The 19,513-nt window shown below is 40.6% G+C and overlaps 1 protein-coding gene across 3 annotated transcripts in view; it reads left to right on the plus strand.

The window, feature by feature from the left end:
- cacna2d4a (calcium channel, voltage-dependent, alpha 2/delta subunit 4a) overlaps positions 1 to 19,513 on the plus strand; it is a 79,998-nt gene continuing 60,485 nt past the window's right edge. For 2 of the 3 annotated variants that reach the window (XM_046379299.1, XM_046379300.1), the window contains exons 1-26: positions 2 to 563; positions 1,895 to 2,094; positions 5,246 to 5,327; positions 7,789 to 7,905; positions 8,075 to 8,134; positions 8,478 to 8,640; positions 8,763 to 8,894; positions 9,353 to 9,413; positions 10,596 to 10,746; positions 11,471 to 11,545; positions 13,183 to 13,272; positions 13,376 to 13,489; positions 13,656 to 13,734; positions 14,743 to 14,876; positions 16,127 to 16,204; positions 16,299 to 16,379; positions 16,505 to 16,579; positions 16,674 to 16,760; positions 16,971 to 17,042; positions 17,171 to 17,232; positions 17,351 to 17,418; positions 17,498 to 17,543; positions 17,647 to 17,744; positions 18,037 to 18,130; positions 18,228 to 18,320; positions 18,877 to 19,004. In XM_046379299.1, coding sequence (XP_046235255.1) covers positions 1,916 to 2,094; positions 5,246 to 5,327; positions 7,789 to 7,905; positions 8,075 to 8,134; positions 8,478 to 8,640; positions 8,763 to 8,894; positions 9,353 to 9,413; positions 10,596 to 10,746; positions 11,471 to 11,545; positions 13,183 to 13,272; positions 13,376 to 13,489; positions 13,656 to 13,734; positions 14,743 to 14,876; positions 16,127 to 16,204; positions 16,299 to 16,379; positions 16,505 to 16,579; positions 16,674 to 16,760; positions 16,971 to 17,042; positions 17,171 to 17,232; positions 17,351 to 17,418; positions 17,498 to 17,543; positions 17,647 to 17,744; positions 18,037 to 18,130; positions 18,228 to 18,320; positions 18,877 to 19,004 — 2,419 coding nt within the window. In that variant the 5' untranslated portion in view covers positions 2 to 563; positions 1,895 to 1,915. Of the gene's footprint in view, positions 564 to 1,894; positions 2,095 to 5,245; positions 5,328 to 7,788; positions 7,906 to 8,074; positions 8,135 to 8,477; positions 8,641 to 8,762; positions 8,895 to 9,352; positions 9,414 to 10,595; positions 10,747 to 11,470; positions 11,546 to 13,182; positions 13,273 to 13,375; positions 13,490 to 13,655; positions 13,735 to 14,742; positions 14,877 to 16,126; positions 16,205 to 16,298; positions 16,380 to 16,504; positions 16,580 to 16,673; positions 16,761 to 16,970; positions 17,043 to 17,170; positions 17,233 to 17,350; positions 17,419 to 17,497; positions 17,544 to 17,646; positions 17,745 to 18,036; positions 18,131 to 18,227; positions 18,321 to 18,876; positions 19,005 to 19,513 lie in introns of all 3 variants that reach the window. The other variant, XM_046379301.1, reaches the window with a different exon arrangement.

Here is a 19,513-nt window from a genome sequence, read left to right on the forward strand (position 1 = left end):
CTATCACTCCATCCATCCATCCATCTTGCTCTCCACCTGGTAGCGTATTCGTGTCTCCGTGCTGCATGATTTTGGTTTAGAGTCTTCTGGCTTTGAAGAAAAGGGCGAAATTATTCAAGTAAAAGGACGACGGACAACTGTCTCTTGGGAATAAATGTGTGTGTGTGTTTCTGTTCTGCTTGGGGACACTTCGCCGCCTCATAACAAGGACTGAACTCGAGTGAAGACGGAAGTTTTACCGGGACGACCCAAGTCTTCAATCGCTCTGCTTTTTTTTCCCCCCACAGTATCCCTCAGAACCATGAGAGGGAGCATGGAGGAGAGAAGTGGATGATGGGAGGCGTAGAAACAGCATTAAGAGGTGCAGGAATATGACAAGACTCTGTTGTGACTCCTGGTGTGCAAAAGTGACCTTTGACACTGGAGACAAGAACTTTCTACACTCCAAACAGTCGAGCTGACATCAAATAATCAGACATTTTATTTTTTGTTACATTTGAACTTTCTTTCCAGACCCTCATGTCCCACAGGAAATGGTTTTAAAGCTTTAACCACATGACATAGTGAGTAATCTTCTGTACCATTCTGTCACTAATGATTTGGGGAAGTATTTTAATCTTCCTGAAACCCACTTTTGGGCTCCAACTTGTGTTTCTTTTAAAATTAGCATCCTGCGTTTCTGGACAGCACATGGGATTGTTTCAGTCTTGCTTCTCGCAAGAAAAGCAGCTCTAAAGTCGTTTTGCTCAAAGGCTGTGGTTTCTCAGTATCATTCTAAGCATTAACCCTGTGACCGCTTTTGGGATGACATGCTTGTTTCTCTGTTGTTGGATGTTGCGTCGGAGCGTCCTGGATAGTTTGCAGGGCAGACCTCAGACTGCCACAGATTCTCTGCATGTCTCTGTGGATCCTCGTGTGTCTTACGCTGCTCTGTTTCAAAGTCTGCCTTTCTTCAAGTCTCTGGAGAGTCTCAAAATCTGAGCTGCGCATGAACGTCTTTGAGAAAACTGCAGATTGGAGCTTTACATTTTTATAACGATTACATTTTTCCCCTCTAATTCAAAATTACTCACTATCCTCGTAGCACAAATATGATATCCCATTCGGTATCTTTATGATTGCACATTAACATACATTGGTGGCTTGTAGTGACAAACCCATAAAAAATAAACCCTCAGCTCTGTGGAGCTTTTTAGCTTCTTTTAGCACAACGTTTCAGTCTGACAGCCCACAGCTTTACTGGTACACTCACTCTCACTACTTTCATAACGTAGTTGTTGTTGTGTTCAGGACCAAACAACAGACAGACAAAGCTAGCAGATAGCCGGTTAATATGGTGGAACAGGATATTTCTCTCAGAGGTCGGCAGAGATCAAAAAACGGGCCTAAATGAGAGTAAATGTTGGACTTGCATTTGCCAGGAAGCCAGAAACGGAAACTCCAAAAGAAGGCTAATATTGGTATATAACTGCTGGATGCATAAAGTGCTGTTAAAATCTCTTGTGTTTGCAGCTTGTTCTCGCTACCTTGAAGCACTCAAAAAAATCAGCAATTATGAGTAACTTCAAGGATAGTATGTAAATTTGTGGTTATACCAAATGTGCAAACTATATCCTTCAATTCTGATCTTTCAACTTTAGGTAAGATTTTGTTTTCTACTGAGAAAAAGTAGAATTCTCTAGATGAACTATTCAAAAACTCTTCTACTGATTTTCACACAAACCACAGATTGGATGTAAGCCACTATTAGGGGTTTACTCCCACTGACATGAACATCACTAGTCACTTCATCGCACCTTTAATGCTTCCCTCATTCTGTGTTTGCACTGTGACCTGATCACTTCTTACCTCACTTCTGCACTGTCCTGATTTCATCTTTTTCTCTTGGAGCCAGAGCACAACAATCGCTGGACGGATGTGGATCGCAGCAGCTGTAGGGATGAATCACTGGGGCAGGGGGAACGCCGGGAACGCCAGTAAATTGGACAGAAGTGGGCCGCACAGGGGGAGGCTGATGACGATGCTGCTGTGGATTATCCTCTCCAGCTCGCTGTGCCTGATGGTCGATGGCCAGATGAAGATCTCACCAGAAACGTGAGTCACATTTGTGCTAGAAAACCCTGACGCTGACTTCTTACCCTCCCGGGGACCGAACCACCAGGATGAACCATTTCAGTCAGATCAATTTCTAACATCGGCGTAAAAGCTGTACATACACTTCAAATAATGAAAATATTCACTTTCTGCATTTGTTTACTGTGCGGTTTACGATTTGCACAACATTCATTATAACGATCTTAGCTTGACTGAGTCTGATCAGGGTGTAAAACACTGCAGAAGTAGCTTGTCCATCTCTTGCACTTCTCTCACTACAATATGCTGCATGTAACAGGTAGAATAAATCAAAATCTGCAAATCTTTTAACTAAATTCACCCAATTAGTTGCTATTATTTTGTCCTATTCTGCCATTTAAGAAGAAAAATACAAGTTACACGATTACAAGCCGCGTGGTTTATTAAGACATTACAACAACAATTGTACAAGGTCATTTCCCTGTGGACACGCTGGCCGGTGGACACGCAGCGTTACCCTTCCTGAAGCCATACGTCAGATGGATGAGTCAATAGTGTTCTTTCTGTGTTGGCTGGTCACCCCACACAGATACGTATGGGCCATATGGGCACCTGTGGGGTGGAGCTCTCTGCCAAACTGTCATACAGCCTTTTACAGCCAAATAAGCTGACATATACATTTCCCTCAGTTCCTGAGGGAAATGTCTCAGCAACTGTTGAAAGGTTTGCCGTGAAATTTTGTATAGACATTCATAAGATTCATTAATATTTCCACATTAATCCTCCAGATTGTCTTTTTCTGACAGGCAGGTGTAGAGATGTGAAGTATACATTTATCACAGAAACATTTTTTCGAGCGCTCCCTTCACAAACACATTTCTAGTTCATAAATTTGAAACCCTCTTACACGCCCTTGTTTATATGAACCCCTAATTTAAATTTCTCAGGTTCTGGATTAAGTGGCTCTTAAACTTTTTCGTTTTAAGTTTTGTTATGGCCTTTCCTCTCTTCTCCTGTGCGTTAAGACCATTCACATTTAGCAACAATATCTTTAGACAGCTTCATACCTGTCCGTAAATGTTTTCCCAAGCAGGTTAAAACTAAACTTCTTCCCTGTTGGTCGGTGGATGGAATGTCTTCATCTCCAAAGAACCTTTTTTTTGGAGATGAATCCCATTTTATAGGCTCTGAAATTTACCAAATAAATGAAGTCCCCTTCAGTATAAACGTTTCTAACTTACCCTCACTCAGCCTGCATGTAATGGATTGGATTTAATTGAATTCACTGCCAATGTGTTGGTTCTATATAAAAATACTCTTTAATGTTGTTTGTACATCAGAGGATGTGCTTGCCTTTTATTATAAAACCATTTTGGAAACTACTGTTGGAAAAACAGTGCAAACCAAATATTAACTACTCCACATTTCCCAAACACAAACATGGCTTTTACACAAGGGACTTGCAGTAACTCATAATGACTAATGTGTTTTGTTTTCACTTTTATTTATATTTCTTTGGGAACGGCTGTTTTTGTTTGCTCTCCAAAAGCCAAACGAATCTGTTTTCCCTGAACAGTTTTCAAACCTCCTGCTGACTTAAAACACTAGCAAATCGATACAGTGCTGTCAGTCCACAATAGCCTATTAACTGTGTGTGTGGTCGTGTGTGTGTGTGTGTGTGTGTCTGCTGAAGTGGACGAGGCTGAGAGGGACAGAGGAGAGAAAAAAACGTTAGTATACTCGCAGTAACCGAATGCTGTAGTTGCACTAATTACAGTTTGGTCAATCGAATGGATTTAGCAGCCAAAACCATAAATGCTGTGTGTGTGTGTGTGTGTGTGTGTGTGTATGTGTCTCTGGACAAGCTGATGTGACCGAGAGAGATTAAAGTTCTGGAGACAGCAGGGTTCAGCAGGCCAACACAGGTCACAGAGCCCAAAATGCTTTGCTTTGCCTGGGGCAGATTAGGCAGGAGGGCCCTTACAGGCTCTGGAAGTTAGCACGTCCTGACCCGAACATTTCAGGTCAAGACAATCAAATCTTTAGCCTTGGATGGAACATCGCTCTGCTGTCACGAGTGAAACAGACAGCTGACAGCATGAGACACCAACAGCACACAAAAGCTGTGATTCCTGAAAATGAAATTAGGCAAAGTAATGACTTTCTTGTTCAGTAGAAGCAGACATGTTTTCTCAGTTTCACAGTTGGTGGCTTTTGCCCTTTTGGTGAAGAGTTAATTACTGTGCTTGACCTACGTGTCTTAATCTGACCTTGCTTGGCCTGTACGGTGGTGCTTTAGCCCAAGGCAACAGGCATGACAGCGAGAGTGGAGCAAACCTTTCAGTTTTTGTATTCTAAATGAATCAGTTCCTCATTTAACTGTCAAAACATTTTCTTGCTGCTTCCTTAAAACAATTATAGTGATCTGACTCATTTCAAGGCAAGAGTCAAGAAGACCTTTGATGGGAATATTTACAATGCGACACCCCCCTCACATTTAAGATTAAACCCACACTCATATTCCTGTGTAAACATATCAACAAGTCAACAAATCATCAGCCAGTTTTCAGTACCGAGGCTGGCAGGCTGTCCGTGACATCTCTGCCCGCTAACTAGCAGCGAGCTGGCTGACTCCCCATAGGTTATGCCATCTGTCACATCCTGTCTACTCTCTAACCTCGACTACCTTACCTTGGCTGCATTCACATGGAGGATTTGTAGAGTTACTGCATGTTATTGAGCACAGAGTAACCCCTTGACCCAGCAGACTGTCAGCTTTTACTGTCACCTTAACAGTAATCTGTTTTAATCTGTTATTGGGGAATGCAGGATAACCTCCTGACATGAATTACAGTGTTTGTTCATGGTCACCTTCAAAGCAGACGGTCTTATTAACTCATGTTTTTATGTTGTTGTTTTTTTTTTCATATGATTTGTTTCACAATTTTTTCAGATCGAAACCCCTACAAATTGTTATTATTGTTGCTAGTCTTTATATCTTGTCTTAATTGCCTCTATCTATCTTTTGTAAAGCTCTTTGAATCTCCTTGTTGTTGAAATGCCGTACGCCGATAAGCTTGCCTTGCCTTTTAATTTCTTGCATTCTATCAATCAATAACAGCAATAACAGCTTTGATCATCTGTCACTGATCATGTTTCCTCATGTGTCCAGCGTGCAGCAGTGGGCCGTATCCTTCGGCAAAGAGATAGCCGCCCTGTCAGCCAGATACTCTGGAGCTAAACTGCTACAGAAGGTGAGAGATCAAGCGCATATGAAGCACACAAATACGCACAGAGGCTAATTTTCAAGGCATTTCAGTTTCAAAAGGTTTTCTGAGGTCAGTCATTATGCATCAGACTGCGTTTCACTAACTTCCCATTTCAGAAAAGACAACTCAGTTCCACAGAGGGGGAGGTGATGATGGCTGTGGTGGGGCTTTAATCCCCTTTCACTGATCATCCTTAGCATACAGAACATGGCCATACCAGAGAATGTAGAGAGGTGATGGTGATTACAGTCATTTTCTGATCACAAATCTAAATGCAGAGACATGAGTTTGTTTTACAGTAATAGTTGGATATAAAATACATAACAACATGACATCAGACTGAGGGTCAGTACCCCCCCCCCCTCCATCGGCCAATAGGAACTCAACTGGCTGGTATACAGTTGCTGTACAACATCTGCACATGGCCCAGAAAACAACATGATGGCACACTTATTTCACACACACAGATTATGCACAGGCACACACACACAACACACAACTTTTACTTTTTGTGGACGAGATACACAGACATTAGCACACTGAACTGAAAGATTTGACTGAATTGTGTTTGGTTGGTTTACCTTGGAGACTAAAGAGGAAGTTATGCTTGTGTGTGTGCGTGTGTGTGTGTATGTATGTGTGTGTGTGCATGTTTGTGTGTCTTTTAGTAATTAGGATGTGTGGTCTTCCTCTGCATGCCACCCTGTAGAATCCCTAGCAGGCCCTTTCACCATCTGCCACACACACACACACAAATTGTGTATTCACAGAGACATGAACCCAGTGACCATCTCCCTCTATGGCATATAAATGTAACCAATTTCTTCCAAATCAGAGAGAGCACCTTGCTTGGTTTGTCTGTGTCGTGGACTGGATTAACCTCAGATAACCTCAATGTTTTGCCAGTACAAACAATTTTCTGGAGTGATATAAAAATACTGACCAACTTGATCACGCAGGCCCAGAAACAGTTGCAGTGAAAGTGATGATATTGTTTTAGCAGCAGTAGCAGTTGCTGTAGTAACAGTATCAGCAATAGCAGTATTTCCATATAATGCTGCCTATATTTCTCATGGTTGCACCCTTTATCTTTTCATTTGGGCGATGTTCTGTAAAAGAAGCACCCAATAGTATAATCCCAGCAGCAAGAAGCCATTAATCACCCGCCGCTGTCTGATCGATGGCTTTCTCGTTATCTGTAGAACATTTAGTGACTCTAAAGTCTTGCCTGAGTAAACTGAATAAGACGCTGAGTGTTTGACGATGATAAAAAATTATTGCAGCGTTATTTTCGTTGGTAAGGTTGTTTTTTATGGTTGTTATTAGTAGGCTCTAAGAGGGTGAAGAGAGCTGTTCATCATCCTCATGTTGTATCTGTTTGTCCCTCTTATCTGCTCAGTTCATGCTTCATCTCCCCTGTAAATGACTTTGTAAGGCATATACTGTGGAAGCAAAAACAAAACATATTTTACTTTAAATGATGAAAATGAGCTTTTAGTGTTTTTACTCCCAGTTTTTCAAGTTGTCTGAATGTGTGTTTCTGTCTACAGGTTACGGCATTTTGTAACTTTACTGGAAATCTGTCATCTGCCATTGCAACTAATGCTTTTACCACCAGTGCAGGAAATTAACGTCGAAGTCCACAGGAAACAAACAGTGTCTGATCCCTTAGGCTGCATTTATATATAGCTGCTTTAGTTAATAAATACTGAACAAGCACACCTGCATCTAGCAGACACTATAATACATTTAAATGAATCAAATACACACATTGCACTTCTCTGTGTTTAAACGCCTGATCTGAGATTTGGCCAGTCCAGTTTAAAATTGGAAACAAACATTAAAACAACATTGAGGATTTCATTCTGACATTGTTAACATTCACTATTATTGTGCAGTGTGTTTGGGTCAATGTGAAATAAGACTTTTGTTTATTTAATTGTTGATTAATCATTTTGATATCCATTTTAACAACAGGAACATATCAATATGATTTGATGTCTTTAATGCCAGCTTTAGTGAAGTAATTTATAATTGAGTTAAACCTGCCTCACAAACCCATCCTAAAACACAATGCAGTTATTAAAGCATGCACAGATGTCAGTCAGGAGGTGCACTGTGGTATCAGTCAGTCATACTGCAGATTACAGGGGGGATTGGGGAGGGGATGAAGTCGGGCCTTGACCCCCATCTGCAAACTGTAAATATGCGTGTGTGTGTGTGTGTGTGTGTGTGTTGTATAATACCAGGATCTGCTTTTCTACGGTTCTGTGTGTCTCTGTTTCTGTTCCTTTCCACTGGACATCTAAGCAAGATATTGTATGTAAGCTAATATAAAAATACAGTATCATTATGTAAGATGGAGGCGACATATAAGAACATTTACATTTCTGTTTGTCTTTATTGGAAGCTTTTAACTGATGAGCCAGCTGTGTCTGTTTTGAAGAAATACAAGGATATCGAGGGTGTGGTGAAGATAGAAGAAGTGGACGGAGAGGAGCTAGTAAAAAAGTTTGCTGAGGAGATGGAGGAGATGCTCGGGAGGAAGATGAAGTCTGTGAAGGTAACAGTGACATGTTCTGCAACCAACCTGACATGCAGACACAACTTTGTGCAGCCAGTTATAATCACAGCATCAGGTTTAGTGTGTGCAATCTTGGACCTGACAATCTTTCCCACATGGACAATAATGCATGCAGAGTGCGACCTTAACGTACTGTTTTTTATCACAGAGGCTGGCCGAAGCAGCAGAGGATGCTGACTATTACCACGAGTACAACGACACAATGGAGGTAACACAACATTCACCTTTGTGACTTTTGAGCTTCTGCAGAGTCTAATTTGAAGAAAAGTTCACTCATTTATATCCCAGATATACTAAGTCACATTATAGTCCTAACTACTGTATATAGAAGATTATGTGCTATCATTGTGCTCACGTATTTGTCTTCCTCCACGTCAAGCATGCAAGACTTTAGTAATAGCAAATAAGAAAATAAGGTGACATGTTTTTATGGTCGACTGCAAAGGAAAAATATGGCCGCATACTGTAAAATGCCCTTTTTAAAAAAAATGTGTTCAGTATTTCATCATCAAATAATACATAAGCACATCATCCTTTACTGTTCTGTCTAGTTTGAGTACTATAACTCCATGCTGATCAACACGGTGGACGAGGACGGGAACCCACTGCCACTGGGAGGAGAATTTCCTCTGGAAGAAAACGAGCACTTTAATAAATTACCAGTCAACACTCAGCAGAGCAACATACAGGTCCCCACTAATGTCTATAACAGAGGTACAGAAGCTCAATGACAAAGACACACACACACAGCCAGCATTATCTTACACGTACTATACAACACATCTGATTGTCAGTCAAACATCAATTTCAGTATCTCTCTCTCTCTCTCTCTGTAGATCCAGATATTCTGAATGGAGCCTACATGTCTGAGGCCCTAAATGAAGTGTTCATTGATAACTTCCAGAAAGATCCAACCCTCACCTGGCAATACTTTGGCAGCTCTACAGGCTTCTTCAGGTTGTACCCAGGTGCGTGCGCTTCGGAGCCTCCCCTCGCTCATCATGCGTGCTCGCACACCACAATTTCAGCGTTTGTCGGCTGCATGTTTCTCTTGCGTCGGCACAGTGTTAAGACAACATGAACGGGGCTGTAGATAAACATTCAGCTACGCAAGCCAAAGGGTGTACTTACACAGCAACTGACGGTGCAGGAAACTGTCTGTCAAACGTGATGAGTCAGTCTACAATATGGCTGCTCTGTGAATTCTCTCCTGTGTGTGTGTGTGTGTGTGAGAGAGAGAGGAGTAATTAGCTGAGGATTTGTGAAAAAGCTTATTTTACTCATCTCTCACCTCATCCATCTCTCCCTCATCTGACAGTCTGTCACTGTTCATCCATGTGTCCATTTGTTCACCCGTCGACCAGCCAAGCACCATGTGAGCATCAGATGTGACAAAATCTCTCTGGTTTTTTCTCTCTCTCCCCAGGGATCCAGTGGATTCCAGACGAAAATGGCGTGGTCACTTTTGATTGCAGGAACAGAAACTGGTAGCTCTTCCTCCTTACTAACACCTTTTGAAAGGTTGAAGCAGTGCTATGGCCATTGGCAAATAGACCAAAAAGTTTATTTTGTAATTTTGGATCCTGGTTGTAGCTCTCTTTTCTAAGTGCTTCTCAGGATGCCATCAATCCTTATGAAAGTGAAGAACCACAGCAACTCAGCTTCCTAAACCACAGTTCTGGGCTCAAACACTCCAGCAGTAGCCAGCAGTCATTACGCACCATCGGGCAATCACTGAATGTTTATAGCTGTTGTATTTTCAGTGTGCCTTGGCTCCAGGTTGTCCATACCAGCGATTGTTTAGCCAGTTGAGCAATCATTAGCAGAGGCTGTCAGTAGGAGAAGTCTGTCTGACTAGTCGTTCCAGTCACCTTGTTTTTTTCCCCACCCTTATCCATTACACTTTTGGTTTAATCTTAAGTACCTCTAAGTGTATGCTCCATTAAACTAAAGAAGTAGAGAGACAGAAGCAAGGTTTCTAACTCCTATTACCATGTACCTCAATTAGAGGTGTAGGCTGTGTCATATGATACACAATAATGGAAAGAAGACATGTTTAATATTTTCTTATGAATGAAATTATAAATGTAGCCCCCTACTGTGTATGACCGATCTCGATACTAGGCCTTCATCACAGCAGACATTTTGACTTGTAGGGAAAGCACAGGTGTTCCTGATAATGTTTATGTTTGCTTCAAAGACCCTGAAACTGAAGCAGCTAAATGGAATTCAGCCATCGCCAACATTATCATTTACACTTGTGCTTTTTCCTCCTGTGGCATGTCAAAATGTCTTTTAGAATAAGAGCTGGATTAGTGTTTTTGGTAAAATAAAGTTCAAGAAGCTTTCTGTGTGGGCCTCAGACAGAACATGATGGAAATAAAGGAGCAAGGACAGTTCAGGTCTGGAAAGGTGCAGATCACAGCTGCTGTGGCGAAAATCTCATTGATGTTAATGAGCTTGGAAAGTCAGGGGATGATAATAAGGAGATAAAGAGACGCATGGATGCAAGAAAAGAGGAACAAATAAAAGGATAAGACTTGAACTCTGCTTGTTCTGTCTGTCTGCTGGACCACTGGTAAATAAAGTCTACACCTGTTGTGCCTCAGGGTTATTTGGTTGATATCATCATAAAAATCAAATGTTTTTACTGTTTCCTTTCTTTCTAGGTACATTCAGGCAGCCACGTCTCCTAAAGATGTTGTGATCGTGGTGGATGTCAGCGGCAGCATGAAGGGACTCAGACTGACCATAGCCAAACACACCATCAACACAATCCTGGACACACTGGGAGAAAATGACTTTGTTAACATCATAGCTGTAAGGACACACAAGGCTCACCAGAGGCAGAGATTGTCTAAGTCCTGATGAGCGTGACTTTGCGATTAACACCTTAACACAAATAAACAAGATAAGCTAATGCGCGGGTATGGAGACAGGAGTAGATACATGCAAAGAGGCACAAATACACACATGAAACATTCAGTTTATCCTAACATCAAATCTTCAAATTTCATCTCGTTTTTAGGTTTTTCAGGATTTTGGCCATGTGCAGCCCTACAACTCCAAATCGGTGTAATAAGCATGGTTTATCCTGGTATTACTGTGTGTGTAATCATACGCCTGCAGCAAATCCGCTGCCCTTAAGCTGTTTTATACACAGAATTTAAAGCTACACTCCTTTCGACGGAGTGACCATGCAGCAAAAAATGAAAACTGGTTGTTATTATTGGTTTGAAATGAGATTCCTTCAGCCAGAAAAAGGATGTCTTCACTTTCTTGTGAGGAAAATCATCATGTAAATTGACTTGTCTTGAACTTCGAATTTGATATCAGTGAACTTTAAGATGAACACCACATTAGAATATCCAGATTTAACAATAAAATCCACACTGAATCTGAATCGGAGTAAATGAATGTAATATTAAAATAGTCAAGTGACAATAACTCTTAATCATCACCTGTTATTAGAGACAATTCTACTGGCTGTTAAAGATGCTACTTACTGATCACACTGGGTTACGTATTTGATCTCTCTCTCCAGTACAGTGACTATGTTCGCTACGTGGAGCCCTGCTTTAAGGGCATGCTGGTTCAAGCTGATCTGGATAACAGAGAGGTAACACACGCACACACACACACACACACACACACACAGACATACACAGTCTTCTTTCCATTACTTTTGGTGAAGTAAGTCTTCACCCTAATATTTAATGATAAATGTTGTGGGGACTTGCATTTTGTCCCCTTAAGTAAGGTGGGTCCCCACAATGTGATTTTTGCCCCCACAACTACAGGAATACACATCTACACACACACACACACAACCTCACAGCAGCTAATTAATTCACGTAACCTCCGCTAACCTATTAATCATAAGCTGTTATCTCTCTAATCCACCAAAGACAAAGATTATGCTGTGACCACAGTTAAAACATCACAGGGAGTGTATGTGTTGTCTGGATTTCCACCTGTTCGTTAGAGGATTTCATGATGAAACCCTCAGAACCAGTTTGTGCTCACGTGTGCTGAGAAAATTTGCACCCTGAGTCTTACAGTGTTTAAAGAATGCTGATATTTTCCTTGCTCTTCCTCCTCCCTGCATCCTCCTCCTCCTCCACAAAGCCATGTCACTATTTTCTCTTCTCTCTCCCTTTGCTGTTTTTTTGTCCCTCAACATCCCACTCTCTTTTTTTGCATTTTCATGTACAACACCATTAACATCTCATTGTTTCACTGCTACTTGCTTTTCTTTTTTTTTAAACTCATCATCTGTTCTGTTTTTTATATACCAACACCTGCTCAGTCTGATCAGTGTGTGTGTGTGTGTGTGTGTGTGCACGCATTTTGTGTTGGATGTATGCCCTACTTTCTATCCCCTTCACATCATCGCAGATCAGGTGAGGTCGCTGGCCGCTGACAATTTTAAGTAGGCCATGTGACCTGCCAGTGGGGCTTTGATTGGTCAAAGGCCTAGCGAGGTTAGGCTGTAACACAATGGGCTTACAGATGTTGGCTGACAGACTTATGCAAAAAAAACTCATAATGGAACACACACATTTACAGAAGGAGAATCTTTGTGGCTGTTATATAAGATACACATTCATTCATCTATCCACTCACAGTGTAGAAGAGACTGAGGTGTGTGGTTTTGAAATCACTGTAATTATCAGTTTTGTCAGATATTGGATGACTAAGTAACTCCTACGTAACTGTAAAAAAGAAAAAGACAAGAGAAAAGAAAAAGGTGTCTTGGTTCAGCTATTTTTTTTTTTTTATAATTGTAGTTGATTGCTGTTTTCACTTTGCAAGGTTAAAACCTTTTAACAAATCACCTTTGTCACATATCATTTATATGCAGCAATAATCACAACATTTACAGTCTACTTGTATTTGTAAGGGATTATTAAAGTCTCACGAAGGTCCTATTGCTTTCTACAAGGTGGTTGAACCCACAACAACGCAGCCATTTGTCAGTGTGTGTGCGAGTGTATCTGTGCCTGCACGCTGATTAATCCTGATTACCTCCTGGTGTTGTAGTGACTTTGCTGTAATTGGTCAGAGTCCCAGGGAGCCGGGGGATAATCCCTCCCTTACAATCTTTCACTCACTCCCTCATGATGTCCTTCTTGCTCCCACTCCCCCAGTCTATTGTTTTTTGCTATTTTTTTTATATTGTGGTCATATTTACCAAAAGACCCATGACTTAGTGACAGATATCTATTTGACAGTTTGTTGTATATCTCTCTACAGCATTTCAAGCTTTTGGTTGAAGAGCTTCATGTCAAAGGAGAAGGCAAAGTTAAAAATGCAATGAAGGAGTCTTTCAAAATCCTTAACGAGGTTTGTGTCCCCTTTGCAACAACTACGGCAGCTGCTAGATCTTAACAATATACAGCACTGTTAGCAATGAAAACACATTGTGTGCATTCATGTGTGTGTTTAGGCTGCAGCACTGGGCCAAGGAAGCTTGTGTAACCAGGCAATCATGCTGATAACAGACGGCGCCATGGAGGACTTCAAGGATGTTTTTGAAGAGTTCAACTGGCCAGAGCGACGGGTATGACACACAAGTACACACACAAGCATGAACAACTGTAAACACCAGTGAAATGCATTATAAGCAAACAAACACATATCATTAACAGCGTTTATAAAAAACTGTCTGAGGTGACAGATGAGTGGTGTTCATCATCATCTGATTATATACTTTACTGTCTCTCCAGGTTCGAGTGTTCACCTATCTGATTGGACGAGAGATGACATTTGCTGATAATGTTAAATGGATTGCCTGCAACAACAAGGGTAAAAGAAATAGGGATCATGAGCCAAAACGTCCTGGTCCACAAAATCTGAAATAGGATTTTGGATTCTGAAATAGGATAGAATTTTTGGGTCCTTTTAATGGAAGTGAAAACCACTGCCAAGTCTTAAATAACGTAAGAGCAAGAAAAGGGGGTCTGTTGGTCCTCTGATGTGTTCCCAGGTGGTGCAGTATGACACTGGGTATCTGGTGCTGCCCTCTTGTGAACTACATGGGGTAGTACAGCAGCACAGACATGAAAATAATCGCTTTATACTGCTCATAACCCCCTGACTAAATACCTGATTATCGGAACAGATACACTGTAAACACATCCCAGGCCAAAAAAATCTCATATCTCTCTCTCTCTTTCTGTGTGTGTGTGTGTGTGTGTGTGTGTGCGTGTGTGTGTGTGTGTGTGTATGTGTAATTGGTAACAGGTGCACTCCCTTCTGTTGCATACACTGGCAGTTGCTTCTGCCAACAACAAAATACATATCTGTCATAAACAGGCAAACGTGCTGATTCTTACTGTAAAAACTTTCTATTCACAGCTTACATTTCAGTTGAGTAAGCAGGTCTATTTAGTAATATTCACAGCAGCACACTTGGGTAAAGGAGGAAAAGGTTGCACACTTTCACATATTCCTATCTGGCAGTGCTTCAGTAGCCTGTTGTCACTGAGCAGCTTCACTGCAGGTATCCCATTGACGTCACTGTCTCCCACTTGTAGAAGTGCCATAAACCTCAGACTAAGCCAAGCTTTACATAATGCCAAAAAGCACACTTGCATTGATAGGAGATTCAAGCTGTATTTATTTATTTTTTTCCCATTAAAAACTGTTTGTGTTTTTTGGGGGATACCAGGTTTTCTGAAGTCAGATAAATGAGTTTGTTGCTCTAAATGTAATACCCAGAGGCCAGGAGCAGAAAGATAAAAATAATATGCTGATTGTTTTTAAAAAATGTATTGTTTTTTCCGTCTGATGGATGCTATGTGTGTCCCACAGGTTACTACACACATGTCTCCACGCTGGCTGACGTCCAGGAAAACGTTATGGAGTATCTCCATGTTCTCAGCCGACCAATGGTCATCAACCATGATCATGACATCATCTGGACTGAGGCCTACATGGACAGCGTGGTCAGTCTGCTTCTCTCATTATCCAGGCAACACAAACTATTATCTTGCATCAGTATAATCAAAATGTCAGACTCATTTTGGTAGTGATCCATTATACTGTTTTTTATTTTTTTATTTTATTTTTTTTGTCTGGCGGGCATAGACAAACATTGCTGTGTTTCTGCATCTCTTCATGAAACCACAAAGTCAGACTCTTCATACATGTCATAAACCCTCAAAATCCATCCATCCTGTTCATCAGTGGCAGCCACACAGAATACCATAGCATCGGTCAACTTTAAGACAGAATGTAATCGTCCAATCCTCCACACTCCAACCTCCAGCCCCTGTAACAAGCTAGACAGGACCCTCCATTTTAAATCATGCTAAAACACCAAAACTACCGATTCCTGAAACAAGTATTTTGTAACACGCCAGGATAAATCCAATCCAAGACAGTTTTGCTCAAGCAGAAACGAGATTTGTAAATAATTAATTTTTCCTTTTCTACTGCATCTGTTGTGTCTCCATATTTCTGCATGCTTCTACCTTTTATTTCAGTATCTGTTTTCATCTGCCATTTCATGTTTGCCTTTCCTCCTCTCCATCTCCACCTAAAGCTTCCAAACACTCAAGAGGTAATCATAATTAGAGCTAACTTTCTATATATATATATATTTATTTATGTTCTAAAGTCTTGCTCAGCCTTTTATTTGCAATCAAAAGCTAACAGTGTTTATTGGCCTTAAGTAGTTTCTTATTAACCTGTGGCTAACATTTCATCAGTGCTTTAGGTGCTAAAGTGTTTAGCTTATCCTTTAGTTAGTTAGCTAACCTAGCTTAGTCAATTGTAGCACCTGAAACCTTAAGGTTAACATGCTGCTTTGATGTTGCTGCTTAGTTTTCGATTTTATTTCAGAGTTTTGAGACTCATCCTATGTCACTCTACTACTTAACTCATTTACAGGAGTTTCTACATATTTTTAAACTTCCTTAGCTTCTCTCTTTTTCCCTAAGTAAAAGGTTAGCTTTAAATTAGCCTAATTAATGTCCTCTAGGTCATATAACGTTAGCTTAACATTAGCCTAATTAATGTTTTGTGGTTCAGACGGCCTTAGCGTGACTAAATTACATATCATCTTCCAGTTCATTTTACTTCATTTGTCACCGTTAGACAGGAGGGATGAACTCCTTCAACTTTAATTAGATTTGCAGTCATTTAATTGAGCTTGTCAAGAAAAACATTGTTTTTGTGTACTTGTATTCCACAGCTGTTCAACACTCAGGCCCAAAGCCTCCTCCTGATGACTTCAGTAGCCATGCCTGTGTTCAGCAAGAAGAAAGAAACTGTGAGCATTAGTTTTCATCGCCGTCACTGTGTCCATCACCCATCACTGTGTCCATCACCCATCACTGTGTATAACCTTGTGTGTTTTACTGTAGTTGTCTCATGGGATTCTACTGGGAGTGGTAGGAACTGATGTGGCCTTGAGAGAACTGATGAGATTAGCTCCAAGATACAAGGTAGACCATCCACAACACACATTGAGTCATGGGTCTAACATACTATTGTAGTACTATCATATTGATTCTACTGGTGACAGCCAGTGACATTGGATTTATTATGTAATGTTAATGTGTCTCTTCAGCTGGGCGTCCATGGTTATGCCTACCTTGTCACCAACAATGGCTACATCCTATCTCATCCTGACCTACGACCTCTGGTACAGACAAATAATGTGCTATGCAGTGAATTATTGTGATTGAGAAACTTAATAGGTTGCCAAAGACTTTGATGATTTTATGTTTGTGTGACAGTATAAAGAGGGAAAGAAGCTAAAGCCGAAACCCAACTATAACAGCGTTGATCTGTCAGAGGTGGAATGGGAAGACACTGAGGAAAAAGTGAGCGATACACACTCACACACACACACACACACACACACACACACACACACACACACACACACACACACACACACACACACACATTTCCGTCCTTTTCAATTCTTCATTTGCTCTTCTTCTCTATGTAAGTGTGATTTCTGTACTTTGGGATCCACTACATGGTATGATGAAACAAGTACAGTGCTGAGAGTGTGATGTCTGTTTCAGTTGAGAACAGCCATGGTTAAAGGAGAAACTGGAAAGATGTCTCTAGATGTGAGAACGTCAGTGGATAAAGGAGTGAGTACTTTTGTTTTTGTGCGTGTGTCTCAAGACCTTGTTTAATATGCCAAAGTGACATGTTTTACTTGTCCATTTGCAGTTTGTATTTTCATAGTACAAACTTTTTCTCTCTCTTTTTCTCACAGAGGAGAGTCATGTTCCTGAAGAATGATTACTTCTACACTGTCATCAATGAAACACCATTTAGGTTTGTCTGATCACTTTCATCTCAGTAGGATTGCTTGAAGTGGTGGGGTTTTGTAATGCTGTAATGCTTTGTAATGTAATAGGCAGTAAAATAACATTCTCTTCTCTCTGTTTGGCAGTCTGGGTATAGTATTGACCAGGGGATATGGACAGTATATCTTCATTGGAAACGTCTCTGTTGAGGAGGGTAAGTCTTTCCTCCTCCTTCCGTGTTTGTGTCTGCGTGCCCCCCACCGTCTCTCATGTATTTGTTCTTTTTGTTTTAGGTCTCCATGACTTGCTGGCTCCAGACCTGACTATAGCGGACGAATGGTGAGTGTCGAATGGACTTTATGGGATTTCCACCAATGTTAGTGGTTGCAGCTTTTCTTGAAAACGTGACTACTTCACATTTTTTGTTTGCATGCCCCTGCAGGACCTACTGTGAGACAGACATTGACCCGGACCATCGTAAGCTGAGTCAGCTGCAGGCTGTGGTACAATACCTCACTGGCAAAGAGCCAGATCTGGAGTGTAAGTGGACATTTATATTTCAGCACATCATCTTTTGCTTTGGAAGAAATAAAACCCACTTTACACCAGCAATTCCTCAGCAAATGGACACTGTGTGTTCACCAGAACTCAGATAAATTAATAATGTACTCAGTCATCTTTAGCACACCACTTGCTGATCTTTTTCAGAGATTAGCTTGTTTTTAAATCTTCAGTCAAATTATGAACCAAAGGATTTTTGAGGTGTAATTTATGTTCAGCCATTTATCACCATTAGTCTTAAATTCATGTTTTTCTGTTGGCCCATCTGCAGGTGATGTGCTGTTGTTGCAACAAACTCTATTTGACGCTGTGGTCACGGCTCCTATGGAAGCCTACTGGACTGCTCTAATGCTCAACACATCTGGGTGAATATTAATACACATGCACACCCATTTAAATGTTAAACCATGATATGAACTTTTTATATGATTTACATTTTCTTTCTTTCTCTCGTCTCGTCAGTATGGACGAGGGGATCGAAACAGCTTTCTTAGGAACCCGCTCAGGTGTGATGAGATTCCAGAGATACACTGGTATTGAGAAAAGAACTGCCAAGTGAGTATGAAAAATGCAGTACTTTATATATATATATATATATTATCACATCAAATTAGAAATACCACCATATCCACAACCAACAGATTCAAAACTGGGGTATACAAAGTGTTGTTTATGTGAGAGTGAGAGCAATTGAATCTTTTAATTGTAAGCTCTAATGCCCGCACAGTAAAAGCCTGCCCTCTGGTGGTCAATAAAAAGAAAAGTTTTTTTACTCCAGACATGCAACTCACTGAAATGTTTACCTCCAAATAATAGTCTATATGGTATATTTGGATAGTGTTTTAAATAAAACACAATTTTTGTTAACATCCTGTTTGGTAGAGTTTGTACCCTTAGATTTAATATTAGATGACCTATGAATAAATCTTCAAAACACCTTTTTTCATGAATTCTGTGTATTTTCACTACTAGGATTTTAAAGCACTACAGATGAATAAGCAGGTTGTTTTTTTTTGTCTCATTTGAATTTAGTTCCACTTCGTGCAGTTTTTTTTTTTTTTTTTTTTTTTTTTTTGTTCTTTTGTAAAAGCGTATTTTTGTCTCTCCCCAGGTCTTTCCTGACCTCCACAGACAAGGAGAATATGTTCACATTGGACCATTTCCCAGTGTGGTATCGCAGAGCTGCTGAGTACCCAGTTGGACAGTTTCTATACTACATGCCCAGACAGGAGACTCGAGGTAGAGGACATACCTATACTGAGCTAACACACACACGGGCACACAAAACACTTTTTCTACTGTTTCATTTCTCATCAACGCTCAGCACGTTGAGCCAGAAATCTCTCAGTGACAGGCTCATTTCTCTTCAGCCTGCAGGCTACAATAGCTCCTCTCTGTTTGCTTCGCAGGTTTGGAAAGTTTGAAAAATATGTATTTGTGTCAGTTCAACCTTGATAGATATTCTGTTTTGGTTTATTCTTCACCAGACTTCATATTCTGGGAATTTTTGCTGTTGTGAAGAATATTCAGCAACTCCAGAGTGACAAAGTTAACAGTCAATCATGTCTGTCATTGCATTGTACTAACACTTAACTCCATCTTTATCTCTACTCTAGTCTATCTCTAGTCAAAAGATGAAAGTCAGTAAACAGATGGGATTCTGGGTGTGACCTTTCTCTGTCTCTGATTTAGTTTTCTTATTTATCTGTACAAGAGTGAAATGCATTTTTAAAGTGCATTTCAGAAGA

This window comes from Scatophagus argus, chromosome 22 (genome assembly GCF_020382885.2).
Source record: "Scatophagus argus isolate fScaArg1 chromosome 22, fScaArg1.pri, whole genome shotgun sequence".
NCBI lineage: Eukaryota > Metazoa > Chordata > Actinopteri > Scatophagidae > Scatophagus > Scatophagus argus.